General features: G+C 32.1%; 1 protein-coding gene across 2 annotated transcripts in view; it reads left to right on the forward strand.

Annotated features, from left to right (window-relative positions):
- The window catches only part of LOC127957727 (LIM/homeobox protein LMX-1.2-like), a 45,099-nt gene extending 29,181 nt beyond the window's left edge, over positions 1-15,918 (forward strand). Inside the window, exons 3-8 of one of the 2 annotated variants that reach the window (XM_052556374.1) lie at positions 11,226-11,458; positions 11,536-11,714; positions 11,949-12,026; positions 12,880-12,946; positions 13,055-13,219; positions 15,076-15,918. In XM_052556374.1, coding sequence (XP_052412334.1) covers positions 11,226-11,458; positions 11,536-11,714; positions 11,949-12,026; positions 12,880-12,946; positions 13,055-13,219; positions 15,076-15,233 — 880 coding nt within the window. In that variant the 3' untranslated portion in view covers positions 15,234-15,918. Of the gene's footprint in view, positions 1-11,225; positions 11,459-11,535; positions 11,715-11,948; positions 12,027-12,879; positions 13,220-15,075 lie in introns of both variants that reach the window. The other variant, XM_052556373.1, reaches the window with a different exon arrangement.
- The last annotated feature ends 204 nt before the right edge of the window (positions 15,919-16,122 follow it).

Genomic DNA, 16,122 nt, shown 5'->3' on the forward strand with positions numbered 1-16,122 from the left:
ATAAAATTAAATGACTGTAATTGATATTATTATAATTAATAAAAATATTATTCATATTGTTTACATTATATTTTCCCTGTTTTATATATATATATATATATATATATATATATATATATATATATATATATTATAAAGTATGATTTTTTTTTTTTATTTAGAAATTTTTTATATATTAATTCATTTTATTTTTGTGAATTGTATTCTAAGAATAAAGATAATGCATGGTTTCATTTCCTGGGTCCACGGTCAATTATAATTGGATATATCCAGTCTAGTTATTAAAGATTGTTAGATTTATGATGTAAAAGTTTGATTACATATATATAAATTGTGATTTTTTATTTTAGTAATTAGGCAGATATTTTGCAGGCTTTGGTCGAGCAAACATTCCAGAGCTCAGGTCTAATAATCTAAGGATTACCAGTGCTAATTAAAACTCAAACAAACATCCCTTTGCACAGCCAAAGGTCTGTAAATCGGTGGGAAAACACACACACTGATGTGGCTAAAGCTCCTCTGAGAGGGACTGCTGGGGGTCGAGGTGAGGCACTCGAGACTGGCCCTAATCTCTCAGCCGGGTCACCCACAGATTAAGGGCCCTTGTTAAATAGTCTCCAGCGCTGTCCTCCTTTCACATGCTTGAGGACCTCCTCTTCGAAACACCCCATATTACTGTTTGTTTAGTCTCTGTGGGCCGAGCACGAGGGTCAGCGGTAATTTAAAACCGGAGTGTGAGCTGATCCAGCCTCGGGCATAAAGACTCACCCTTATTTAACGTTTGTGTTTCAACTTCACGCTTGCTAAACTGGGGTGTGTGCCAACAGTTAGGAGCACCCTACCTAGACAGCATTTTAAGGCATTGTAAGTGCCAAGAAGGTTCCCGATGGGAGGCATAAGTATCTTCTCTTTTTTTCCAAATTCAAAGGCATGATCTGTAATGATGAGCCAGAGATGTTTGGATCCAAATGCAGCGCTTTATTAAAGAATGGTCAAACAGGCAGAAATCAGGAATGGCGTCACGTGTGTCAGGGATAACCAGAGTCGAAACAAGCTGAGATCAGGGCAGGCAGCAGAAAATCAGAGTAAGAGTAATCAGTCTAAAGATCAAACACGCAAATGACAAACACAGGGAGAACCGCTCGGAAATGCTAGACAGGCTAAACAAGACTTCGCAGTGAGTGAGAGTGATTGTGCTGCTTTTATGCATGTCTAAATAAGGTGCAGGTGTGGCAAGGAAATTGTGATGCAGTGACTCATGGGGAATGTAGTTCGGGTGTGGTGCAACAGTATGAGAGGTTCTAGTGTCCAAGTGACATATGGTGGTTGATGGGTGGAAAGGTCCTGAGTGGAGTGCCCTCTACTGAAGTTCATGGGCACTATATTATCATCTATATTTCATGGAGAAGGCAACTGCAGAATGCATGAGCTCAGTGTTAATTATAAAGATACTTGTTGTTCTACTTTATAAAATCTAATTATTATATATAATTAAAATAAGCATAGTTATAATTAATTCTAAACATATAATTCTAAAAAATATTATACGTATAATATATTAGAATGGTAAAATTGTGTGATGTTCTCAAAAAGTTTTGTATAATTTCTATTTTTATATATAATTCTAAATTATACATTTTATGCATATTCATACATCTATTGAAGGGGCCAAATCTATGTCTTTCATATCTATCTATCTATCTATCTATCTATCTATCTATCTATCTATCTATCTATCTATCTATATATATATATACATATATATATATATATATATATATAAAAAATTCATGTATACATAATAAATCATTTGCAATTATTTATATTCTTGAAATTTTCTTTTATACAATTTATACCTATAATAGTTAATTGATACATATATTAAAGGAGCCCATTCAATTTCTTTGAATTCTATTTATACGATATATATATTAAATTGTAAAATTATTATAATTCTATTTCTATATTAAATCATATTTATTACACGCATATTAATTTTACGTTATATTTCTGTTATGAACGTTAAATTTTATATATCCTAAAATGATAAAGTATCGTTATATTATATAATCCATTTAATATTTCTAATGCATATGTATAATTCAGGGAGTATGTTATGTATCATGTCTATCATGTAGTTCTGTGTGGGTTGTTGTGCTCCCTATGTAGGCAGCTCACTAGTTCTTGGAACGGAGCCTAAAAGCAAGGGCTCTCCACTTCAAGTAGCGTCCACTTAATTAACTCTCCGTCGTGATCTCTTCACTTTGATTCTCTCCAGAAGTAGTTCATATGGTGTATACTGGACAACATCTGCTCCTCCTGACATCTGCGTTAAACCTGAGATTAAGCGAGGCTATAGATCTTGAGGGAAATCTGGCTCGCCCCTCATGTGCTTCTACCGGGCTTTATTGGTTTGCACAGATGCCCCTCATGTAAAATAAACCCAGTGTTCTTTGTGTCAGCCAATGGGACGCTTTAGAATGTGGGGGTAGTGGCAATATCCACCTGTCAATCATGTGCTGGCCTCTTTCTGATTGGTCTGTGTTCAAGCAAAGCAGCTGCAGGCCCTGGACAGCAATTAGCAGCCGCGTTACTGCAGCTCTGGGTATATTGTCAGATCGCTCAAACCTAGGAGCGAACAGAGTCCCGCTGAGCTGCTAAACAGAGACGTCTGCGTTACATCAGCCAAACCAACATGGAAACAGGCCACTCATTAAACTCTTCAGAGTTAGGGCAAAGGAGGGTTAGGTCAACACTTAGGTTACTAAGTTAGTAAGGGAGGAAAAGTATGGACCTTTGTATGTCAATTATGCTAAAAGTATGTAATTAATAAACAATTTTTTTTTCTGAAAATGTATTTATTTTTTTATTTTTTTATAGCTTGCCTACTGACAGTAGACAGCATTTTTGGGCAGTATAGTATATATTGCCAAATAATACTATCTAGACTATATAAGACTATTATTATTTTTTTTTATATATTTTCTATATTCGATTACTTTATTAATATAACAAAAAATATTTTACATATTTACACTTACCCCAAATTTTATTATTGCTTTGATGCAAAATCATCACTTTAATTGATTCATTGATTGATAGATAAATATATTATTTTATGAATATGCACATGACACCCAATAATGCTGTCCAGCAAGACTATATAGGACCAATCATAATTTGTATTAATTTTCCATATAAACTCTATTATTATAACTCATTCATTTTTAACATTAAGTTTTTAAATTCAGCACATTTCCTCATAGTTTACCATTGCTTTGGTGCAAATATTTCTTTCTAATTATTTCAACATTAGCCTATGTTTTAATTCCATGAGTAACACATATTAATTACCATGATGTATATTTACTGTAAACTGCAGTTTGCAAAGATTTTTTTTTATTTTTATTTTGCACTATAGTATAATGTTTTTGTATTTTGCATTATTTTTCTGCATTACTTTATTTTAATTTATTTTTGTTAGGTTGCCTACCTCTAGTGTTTTTGTGTTTTAGTGTTTCTGAGCATGAATATGCCCGTGATACCCAATAATATTGTCCAGCAGGTCTTTTGAACCGCAGCCAATAAGAAGCTGGGGAAGAATGGACTCATTGAGTCCTGTGGTCAGATCTGGCTTTGATCAGGGTTTCTTCTTCTACCTACACAAAACCTGGACTTCTGAGAGACCGTATTTAGACCATGAGCTGATCTGCTCTGGTCTGTAAGAAATTACCCTCTAATCAACTTCTAGGCGCTGAAAATGAAGCTTCCAGTAAGGAGTAACTTATTTCATTGTAAAACTTTTTAAGCGTATGATCTTTGAGAAAACCATCTGTTTCATTGCTTAAAGATCTGAAGAACTTACAAAGTCTCTAAAAGACTGTACAGCTCAACTCAGGAAACTTATACAGCCACAGATAGCTCTTGGAAAGTTCTTTGCTGAAACTAAGGTTTTATTCTGAAGTGTGAAGCAAGTGTAGCACAGTGTTTTATGTGTGTATGTGTGTGTGTGTGTTGTCTTTTGTGTGTGCGCTCCATTATTCGCTCATACTCTGTTTGCTGTTGTGGTAGAGCTGAGTAAACTTCAGTCTGAATAGAGCTGCCAAACACAGGAAAAGCAGCTGTCCAAACACACACACACACACACACGCACACACACACACATACACACACAGACAGTCACACACACACACACTTTGTACCTGCTGTATTCAATCGCTCCCTTTCACACACTCCACACTCTCTCTCTTCTTTCTCATCTGATTACATCTCTGTCCTCTTCCTTTCCTTCACTGCTATTGCTACTAAGGGACCTTTGTAGAATAATTTTTTTTTTTTTTTGTAATTTCACACATGATTTCTCCTCAAAACAGTTAATTTGTCTTTACATGAGGATTGCAAATGAACAGGTGAAACTTAATATATATATATATAAATATATATATTATATAGCTACTTAGTATTGTTGGGTATCATATGCATTTTCATGCCCCAAAACGCTGTCTAAGTAGTCAGACAATCATACAAACAGTCAATAAATGAAGATGTTTTCCCATGAAAGCAATGACAAAATTTGGGGAAAATATGCTAAATTTGCATCATATTTATAATAATAAAAAAAGCATACTAAAATGAATGACTTATATTAATTTATATTAACTAATTATATTAATAATAATAATAATAACAATAATAATAATAATTAATAAATAATGGTATTAATGAGTATTATTGGGGATATAGGCATATTCTTGCCAAAAATGTTGTCTAGGTATACAGCCAAATTAAAAATAAAATAAAATAAAATATCATGCATATTTTAACAAATATGATAAAAAATATATAGCAAATGTTCTATATTAATTATATATTAAAACATTCATTTCGTTTTCGCATGCATTCTTTTATACACATTTTCTTTCATTATTTTATAAATTAACATTTATTTCATTTACCCAAACATGTACAGTATAGTTGATTTGATGAAAAACCATCTTTCTCATTATTTGAACATAATTTTTTAACATGCAACCATGATGTGTATTTGTTGTATGTTTGTTCATTTATTTATTTATTTTGCACTATATTTAGCACTATATTATGACAAACCCAGTCATAAGGTTTTTAATTGAGATATAGACACTCTGAAAGCTGAATAATACGCTTTCCACTGATGTGTGGTTTGTTAGGAGGACAATATTTGGCCGACAAACAACTATTTGAAAATCTGAGGGTGCAAAAACATCTAAATATTAAGAAACTTGCCTTTAAAGTTGTCCAAATGAAGTTCTTAGCAATGCATAATAGTTTAATTAAATTTTGATGTATTTATGGAAGGAAATTTACAAAATATCTTCATGGAGCATGATCTCTACTTAATATCCGAATGATTTTTGGCATAAAAGAAAAATCAATAATTTTGACTCATACAATGTATTGTCGGCTATTGCTACAAATATACTCATGCAGAGACTTTTGTGCTCCAGGGTCACATATTCATCCATATCTGATTTTTCATGGTCTTTTTTGAAAGATAACCCTGACACGCTTCCTTTCCGCTTCTGTGTTTACGTTTGGATCTTAATCAGGAATTTAGCATGTCTGTGAGCGATTAGCATGCTAATATGTGTTGAGCGGTGATGGATGAGCCCCAGACAAACACTCGCTCCCATTACTACATTTGACTTCAGTCTCGTTAGACAGCTAGTGCTACAGTAATTCACACAGCCACTGCTGTAAAATGAAAGCAGTCTATTAACAGTGTGCTTGATGTGATAGATCAGCCTATTAAAGCATTGTTGTAATTGAATAAAAAAGACAAGAAGCATCATATTCAGACAGCTTGATCATTTATTATTTATTATGCAACAATATTTGAATACCTGTCTAATGATTATCCTAGGGGTTAAAAAGTAATATTATGGATTTTAACTGCACTGACGGTATCAAATGAGAACAAAATGTGAACTGAATTGAGCAACATTGACACTTATTGAACTTAATTTGAATCACCATTAAACTGAATTGAGCTGAATAATAACACTGTTGTATTCTGAGTTGATTAACCACTGAAATTGTGTTTTACAACATTATATTCATGTTTTATTAGTGTCAAGCTGCCTTGAAACAGTCTATATTACATAAAGTGCTATAGAAATAAATGTACAGTGCAAAAAAGTATTTTCTTCCTCATTATTTTTGTCTACACATTCTTAAATCAACACATTTACTTGAGAAGCAAAAACCCTTTTCTGAAGAAAAAATTAAAAAAACATAAGAATTAAGTGACTTCATTTTTACATAAAGAAAAAAAGAAATAAACGTGTAAAAAAAAAAAAAAAAGATTCTGAGCCTAATGGCAGATTTTTTTTTTTTTTTTTTTTTAAGCATAAACTCACTTGATTTTGATACATTTCTCCAAACAACAATACTTTATGTCTCAAGTCATTTTGCTTCTAAAATAAAAGTGTACCTAGATTTCAGAATGTTTATGTATTTGTACTGGAAATCAAGAAAAAGAAATACTGAGAATTTTTCCTTTTTTTTTTAAGTGTTTAATGAAATAATTACTGAAGCAATAGTCCCACTTCTGACACTTGATACATCCGAGACATTTAGAATTTTATAGAGGAGAGTGGATGTGGTTTATATGCTTTGACAGGGTCAGGATGCAGTAAAACGTGGTAAATGTGCCAGGTTTGTGTGGACTGCAGGGTATTTTCCATACAGTACCTTCAGAGGAAAGCTCCAGTGTTTAATGACATCTTTAGCTCTTTTGTAGTGCACATGCATCTGTGCTGTATGGATGTGGAAGAGGCGGTTGGAAAAATCAAACACACACACACACACACTTTGAGAGGCCTGCACGTCCATAATGGCATCAAAGGGCAATGTAAAACACTGGTTGAAAAGGTTGATATAATTACTTTGAAATGACGTACCACTTACAATCGAATACATGTGACGGCAGAGACTGGACGATTTTAGGGGATTCCTCAGGTGAATTTATTTATGCATTTATATATTCATACAGTAGGTAAGAAACATGGCAAATGAGATCTCTAAAACGTCTTTTTTTGTCCTAGACAGCAGTCAGTATCCTTCACTTATTTAATAAAAAATAAGTCAAAAATGAGACAAAAATGTATATTATTTTTAAAACTACATTTTAACTATTGTTTTTACATTATTTTGATTAACTTTGTTTATTTGCTAAAATTTGTCATTAAAAAAAATAATTGCATTTTAATGCAAAATTATTTACATCTGTTGCAGTATTAGCAAAATACTATTAAATGCACATTTAATTAATTAATTATTACATTTAAATAAAAAAATATATAGAACATTTGTTTTAAATTGTTAGAATTATATAATTGAAATATTATTTGAAAAGTCCATTAAGACCATTTCTTTTTTTTTTATTAATGTGCTCGATGTGCAGTGATGAAATCAAAGTCTTGCAGAGATGAAATCAATCATTTCTCCTCAAATCCTCCAAAGAGTGAATGATCTGAGCTGCTCCACATTCATTCTGTATTTCTATTCTCTTTCTATGAATTTGTGTCTGTTTGTTTCTAGGAACTGAGACGAAGTTGCTGCTTAAATTAAACACTTAAACCTCTGAGCAGCATGAATATCATATTTTCCTGTATATTTTGGCACCTGTATTGAATTACGTGATGTCTTCATGTTTCTAAAGCACTTAAAGCTGATCTTAGAGATGTTGTTGGGAGTAATCTCTGGTCTTAGTGCTGGTGTTTGGAGATGCTTGTTCAGACGCAGATGTGCTCCGCAACTTTGGTGGCTGCTAACGAGAGATAAATTATTGTTTGTGTTTGTAACATTTCTGATCTGTAGCAAACAAATAGCCAGAGAAGGATAAGTAAACTCCCCCACACACATACAGACGTGAGTATCACATTCACACACTGGAGATCACAGGTTTGAAGGCTTTTCTAAGCAGGATTGACTGAGCGTTTTAATGCTATTAAAGACGGACTGCGTCAATCAAAGCCATTCTCACACATTAAAAGAGAGCAAAAACACATGCATCTTCTTCTTTGTTAACTCCTGTATTATTAGTCAAACAATCCCTTGTGTGCATTATTGCATTTAATGTGCACTTAAAAGCAAGGTGTACTGAAAAATCGTGAAAAGTTGATGAAATAAAAGACCACTAACATTATACTTTTTTTTTTTCCAAAGTTGAAAAATAAAGATGATTGGAGAACATTTTACAAGAAAATATTTAGCTTCTTTTCTTCAGAATGTCATGTTTAGTTCTGTGTTATCTGATATTTATTTTTTCTAATTGTTCTTTTTTATTTACTCATAAGTTCTGCATGAAATTTATGTCCACAGAATTGTTTTTTTTTTTTGTTTACTTTTTTTCACTTTCGCATGACTTTGTTTCTTAACAAACTTAAGTGCACCTTTAAAAGTGAAATTTACTACAACATTAAACATTTTAATTTAAAATACAATTTAAATAATTGTTTTAACAGTTGTTTTATAGAAAAAAACACATTATATGTTGACTAACATACAAAAGTAAATGTAAAGTACGTTATAATTTTTACAATTTATTTTGAATGGATTTAATTGCAACATCACGTGAAATAAAAAATATAACTTTTAATAAAAATTGTAATTTAATAAAAAAAATTATTTTAGTATATTTAAAAATATTTAAAAGACAATAAAAGGAATGGATTTAAATAAAAAAAAAGTTGTACTCAAGTCTGTATTTTAAAAAATAAACTAAATTAATTTAATATAAACTTAATCAATGATGTATTTCAATTGAATTGTAAATACCATACAATTAACCATCTGAAATAATTTCATTTAGTTTGCACTTAAGTATATTCTTAAATATTTTATTACCATAATAAGTACTCTTGTTCAAAGTATAATTATAAGTGAAACATTTAATAATATTATATTAAAAACAATCAAAAACATATTAGAATATACTATTTTTGTAATATTTATAATATAATATTTCAATAACACAGTCATTAAAAGTGTACTTCACAAGAGATCACTTGGCTTACCTTTGCTTATAAACCAGTTGAAACAGGTTATACTAGTAAAAATTCACACACACACACACACACACACACACACAAAACTTTTGTAAAAAGTAACAGCAAGTAACTCATAAAATTTAAACATGACATTTTCAAGAAAAACTGAAGTACTATTTTCTTGTCAAATGTACTTAACTTTGTTTTATTTAAAAATTGCATTTATGCAGTGTAATGTATTAAACTAGCTTATGCATGTGAAATATTCTTATAATTTAAATTAACTATTTACTATTGCAATATATCTTAAAGTGTAATTTATATCTTTAATGCAAAGATGAATTTTCAGCAGCTTCAGTGTCACATGATCCTTCAGAAATCATTCTAATTGGCTGATTTTGGACTTTTTTATTTAATGTTTAAAAAGCAGTTGTGCTGCTTTATTTGATTGTTTTTGTTAAAACCATGATGCATTTTTATTTTCAGGATTTTTTCATCAAAAGAAAAGTATAAAAAAAATACAATTGTAAAAAAAACAAAAAACTATTGTAACATCTATGCTCAGTTTGATGCATCTTTGCTGAATAAAAGTAGTCATTATGTTGAACGACGATGTTTATAGAAAGACACATATATCATACAGTGATAGAAGAGCTCAAAGAAAAGAGTGGAAAACTTTCGGTCTGCTGAGGGCTTTTCTCTGAGAAGCTGACATGTCTGGGAGAAACAACGGAGATATTAAAGAGATCTCACCTCTGATTTTCTCTTGCTGTGGATCCGTCACTGAATATTGACTCTTTTGTGCGTCTCACCTCATGATACCATCATATCTCGAGGCTTATTAAAAATCTCTTTCAAAGTCATAATCAGGGGCGTCCGGTGTCAGTCACACATTGATCTGTGCGCCCGTGATATTTATGGATGAACTTTATTGTTGTGGGAGAAGAGAGCTCTGAGGGAAGATCTGCTTAATGCTTCAGAATTATTGAGCTTTGCAGCGAGTCTCACGTCAGGGGGTTTGAGTATTAACCCATGAAATGACTGGCTCTAGTGCTTCACATGATTAGCAAAGGAGGTCCTGCTGTGTCATATTCAAATCTGGCTTCCATTTATTTGGTTTAGCACTTATTAGTGATTGATTAGCTACATTTGATGATCTAGCCTACTTTACGCTACCAAAGTTTTTGCTGTCTACAATTTTTTGAAAACAGTCTCTTCTTTTCATCAATGATGCATTTATTTGATAAACAGTACAATACAGTAAAAACAGGAATATTGTGAAATTTTATTAACTTTTAAAAGAGCTGTTTACTGTGTGAATAGATTTTCTTTTAAATGTAATTTACAGATGCATCTAAAAAAATGTGAATATCGTGAAAACGTTCTTTTTTGAAATCCTGGATTTCTGACTTTCTTCAGCTGTAAGGTCTATTTATCAAAATTAAAACTAACAAACAAACACTTTGGAAATGTTCTACTTTACATGTAAAGAATCTAGAATATATGTATGTTTCACTTATTGAAACAAGTAACTTTTTCACCATATTCTATTTATTTATTTATTTATTTTTTTTTTGATGCACCTGTATTCCTGTGACCAAAGCTGTTTTTTCAGCATCATTTCTCCAGTCTTTAGTGTCACATGATCTTCAGAAATCATTCTAGGCTGATTTGCTTCTCAAGAAACATTTCCGATTATTATCAATCTTATCAAAAAAAATTTATGCAAACCATGACACATTACTTTTTTCTGGTTTCTTTGTCAAAAATAATGTTCAAAAGAACAGCATTCATTCGAAATTGAAATAATTTTTTACATTTATAAATGTCTTTATAACTTTTGATAAATGTAATGCATCCTTGCTGAATAAAAAAAAAAAAAGAAAAGTCTTTTTTGCATCTAAATTTTGATGTGAATATATTTATATTGACATGAAGCCACTTTTGCAATCCATTTCCTAGATTTATATTAGGTTAGCTATTAATTGGCTAATGCTATTGGCTAATATCTATGCATGCATCCTTGGTTACAGAAAAAAGTTGTTATATTTTGAAAAACAAAAAAAAAATACAAAAATAAAACATTTTAATTATTTTTCATAACATACACAAGGGAACTGTGCACAATTAGACCAGAAACATGATTTAAAAAATTAAAAAGCAATAAATGTATGTTTTTTTCCTCTTCATCAGGTTGTTTGCAGCCAAATGCAACGGCTGTCTGGAGAAGATCGCTCCCACTGAGTTTGTGATGCGCGCACTAGAAAGTGTGTACCATCTAGGCTGCTTCTGCTGCTGTGTGTGCGAGCGACAGCTGTGTAAAGGAGACGAGTTCGTCCTGAAGGAGGGACAGCTGCTGTGCAAGAACGACTACGAGAGAGAGAAAGACCTACTGCACTCGGTCAGCCCGGACATGTCTGACTCCGGTGAGAACAACGCTTCCCTCTCCTCTCGGCTCAGCTGCTCTCCACAGAACGGTGATATTAAAATGATGTTTCTGCAGATAAAAGTGAGGATGAAGATCTGGATGTGAAGCCGGAGAAAGGAGCGGGAGGTCAGGGCAAAGGCGGTGATGACAGCAAAGACCCACGCAGACCCAAGAGACCTCGCACCATCCTCACCACCCAGCAGCGGCGCGCTTTCAAGGCCTCCTTCGAGGTGTCGTCCAAACCCTGCAGAAAGGTGAGACCTTGCTTCAGAAGATTTCTAAAGCAACCATCTGATGCATATTGCATGTGAAAATCACAGAAACTAAGGACAACATTATGCATATTGCATGTAAAGAAACAACAACTATGGATTATCTGATGTGCATTGCATGTAATAATGGCAAACACTTAATTTCCACTGTTCCAGCGTCTGGGTATGTGAGATGACTTTAAATGAAGTACTGTATTAATGTTCCTGTTGTTTCAGGTCAGAGAGACCCTGGCAGCTGAGACCGGGCTGAGTGTTAGAGTCGTCCAGGTGTGGTTTCAGAACCAAAGAGCAAAGGTGAGCATGTCCTGAGATCTTAACTGAGCCCAAGTCAGGGGTTTTCAGTCCTTTAGATGCCATGGGCGCCAAAAAAACATTGTCTTTGGATAAGGAACACGCATCCTAATGTTTAAAAAGGCAGCTTTATTTTTGAAAAGACACAAGTTGTGCAGTGAAAGATTATATATTATATTATATTATATTATATTATATTATATTATATTATATTATATTATATTATATTATATTATATTATATTATATTATATTATATTATATTATTAAAAATAAATACAATTATCATTTATTTAAATATTGTATTTATTTATATTATTAAAATTATTTATTTTATTTATTTTATTCAAATGTACTAAAAATACTAACATTTATTTAATTAATATTATAATAGTTTTTCATCTGCAAATTTTTTTTGAGTGCAAAGTTATTAGTAACTTTGTAAATTGAAATAAGGCAAAAATAAAAAAATACATATATAAATATTAGATGAAAAACTAAAACCTATTTCAGGTAGTTGCCAAGGAAACATTTCTGATATTTGTTTAGAAATAAAACTGAATACAATAAATAAATAAATAAATAAACCTAATTAGTAAAATAAAAAATGAAAAAAAAATTAAATGACAAAAGCTTATAACAAAATTGCAGGAATAAAAAATAAATATTTAAATGAAAATTGAAATTATAGAAATAATAACTAATTAAAAAAAAATGATAGTACATAAGAAATACGACAATAACATTGCCTGAGTGTCCCTCAACTCTAAACAACTCTTTAATATAGTTCATTGCCCATAAAATCCTTTAACTTAAAATGGATTTAATATTTGTCTGTTCCTCTGTTTTCCGGTCAGATGAAGAAATTAGCACGCCGACAACAGCAGCAACAAGACCAGCAAAACACTCAGAGACTGGGACAAGGTACTAAACACACACACACAATCACACACACACACACACTCACGCACACACACACACACACACACACACACACACACACACACTCATCTGATGGTGTGTTCTCTGCAGATGTGATCTCAAGCCGAATGGAGAATCTGATGAACTCTTACACGCCGCTGGCTCCGCCTCCACAGCATCAGTTAGTCTCCATGGAGACCAGCGGATACAGCACAGACCCGTTCCAGCAGGGCCTGACCCCTCCACAGATGCCCGGAGATCACATGAATCCATACGGTGAGCTTTCTCTGATGCTCTGATATTGTCCAGAAGCGGCTGCTAATGCCCAGTAAAAACAGATGTGCCATTAAACTGTCTTCACTCTTATGTAACAGTGTCAATTAGTTTTTGAGAAGCCTATAAAGTTACCCACGGCACTCCTGAGAAAAGCGAGATGCACACGATTACACATTGATGAGTAGTTTATATGCTCTTTTATGTAATGGTTTATAGGCAGTTACAGCTCAGAAAACAGCTGAGAGTCTGGTAGTTAATCATATTTCTATGGCGTACGGTAAACTGTGTCCTTGAGGACTGAACAAACTCTTTGCACTACAAGTTTATAAGCTGTGCTTGCTGAAAGTTTTTCTGTCACTGGTAGAGATCGATTGATACTGCGCTTTCATGGCCAATACCAATTATATCACGGCTAAACAGTTGAAAACCCACATGGAAAGAACCTATGTGTGGATATATGCGCATATTTGAAACCTATATGCTGCATATATGCACATATATGATAATATATATATGCTTCATAAAATTGAGGTGCATATATGTGCATATACAGGAAATATAGGTCTCCTATATGTGTACATATATATGTGTGCATATATGTACATATAATATAGGAAAATGGCCAATTTTATATATGTCACATATATTAAAAACCTATATCAAAACCTAGATTGTTTATATAGGTTTTTTCCATGTGGGAACCAATATCCAGATTCAATTTTTAAGATCTCATGAATGTTATTGTATATAGTAGTGCTATTATATTTATGAAAAATATATTTTCCCACTTAAGAATGAATGTCTTTAAAAAGTTTTTTTTTTTTTTTTGACAGGATATTAAATAACTTAATTTGTGCCTTTAATTATTTTCAAATATTGGCATTTGGTTGATCTGATATTAAGGAACTGAAAAAAAGTATATTTATATATAAAGCGAATGCTGGTGAAAGATGTTGCTCAGATTAAGTATATCTCTCTCTAATCACTGTTATATTACACTTTTTATATTATCATAATGCACACTACCATTGAAAAATTTGGAGTAATGGTGATTTTTTTTTCTTAAGAAATTAACATGTTTCCTTATTAAAGATGGTCTTTGAAAGAATGAAAATAATATAATATTTAGCGTAATATAATTTTGTAAATTATATTGTATTGAATTTGTATTGAAGTAAATTTTCTTAAAATTAGCAGTACATTTATTATGATGAGTTAAGGGTTGATTACTTTCTATATTGAAACATTGTCATTGTCTAAACTGTATGTTTTATGAAAGATTTCATGTTATTTATTCAATTTAATTGAATTTTATCACATACTGTAAAGATAAAGTTTGGGGTAAATATGATTTGCTTTGAAAGAAAAATACCTTTTTTAATTTTACAAAAATTTCTATGTACAAAAAAAAAAAAAAAAAAAAAAAAAACTATACATTTATCAAAAAAATCCTTAGGAAAACATTTTACTAATTTCACAAAAATAGTAAGCAGCACAAATTTCAACGCTGAAAGGAAATATATCCAAAATCAGCACATAATGAATCCTGCATGGTTTCTACAGTTAAGCAGCTGAAAATTCAGCTTTGCATCACAGGAATAAATTACATTTTTAAATACATCCAAATGGAAAAAAACTGTTTTAAATGATATTAATATTTCACAATATTACTGTATTTTTGATCCAATAAATGCAGCTTTGGTGAGCAGAAGATTATTATTATTATTATTATTATTTTCAAAAATCAAAACGAATAAAAAAATCAAACCGATCTCAAACATTTCAACAACGAACCCCTCTCACATTTTCTTCAGAATTGCTGTTTTATGTGACTCGTTTATGTTGTTGTTCTTCAGGAAACGACTCGATTTTCCACGACATTGACAGTGACACGTCTCTGACCAGTCTGAGCGACTGCTTCCTGGCCGCGTCCGAGGTGGGATCGCTCCAGACCCGCGTGGGGAACCCCATCGACCGCCTCTACTCCATGCAGAGCTCCTACTTCGCCTCCTGAAACCAAACCCTGAGACTAAACACTGCAAACACTACCTAACAGCCAGTCAAACCTCCAGTAAAAGGCCAACCAGAATCCCGAGGCTGTAAGGACAAGAAAACCAAACCAAACCAAACGACTCGTGCTACAGATGAAAGCAGACCTCGGCTTTGCTGAGGAGGTCTCGAGTCTAACCAGCTTCAGAGATGTGCTGGCCAGGCCAATGTGAAGATGAGATGAGAAGAAGGAAAACAAATCCTAACCAAATATTTCTAGAGGAGCTACAGGACAAAACACGTTTAGATCGTAAATAGACAAATGCAATACATGCAAAAAAGTTGAAAACACTGCATACAGTACAACAATGCTGTCGCTGAATATGGATTTCAAGAGAAACTCAAGCCGAAACAGCTGTGTGTTGATAAAGACGACTAGCTATTTATTACGTACATGTGCCAAGTAAACCTGCAAAGCTTTATTTAAGACAAATTGTGTTAGAGTAAGTGCCATAAACATCTTGATGTAAGTCTCTGGAAGAGAGTGTAGTATTACTGTTGATGTTTAAAGATGTATATGTTTATCTCGCTGTGCTATTTATTTGTCCTTTGCATTCTCGGTCACTGTAGAGGATGCATTTCTGCTCAAACGTGCTAAATTTACCAAAGTTTGTTGGTACTAAAAATAAATAAAAAAATCTAAAATCTTACACTTTTTCATTTTTCTTTTAAAATATGATCAATTTCACACATATATGGTTAATATTGGCCTGTAAATATGCTGTAATTATACATTTCAGATATTTGAAATAAATAAATAAAAAATGAACAAAGAAAAATTAATTTTAAAAAAGTTGTAGTAAGAGATGATGTTTGTAATTAAAAAAAACCTTTATTTTAAAATATAGTTATTT

The sequence above is a fragment of the Carassius gibelio genome, chromosome B5 (genome assembly GCF_023724105.1).
Source record: "Carassius gibelio isolate Cgi1373 ecotype wild population from Czech Republic chromosome B5, carGib1.2-hapl.c, whole genome shotgun sequence".
Lineage (NCBI taxonomy): Eukaryota > Metazoa > Chordata > Actinopteri > Cypriniformes > Cyprinidae > Carassius > Carassius gibelio.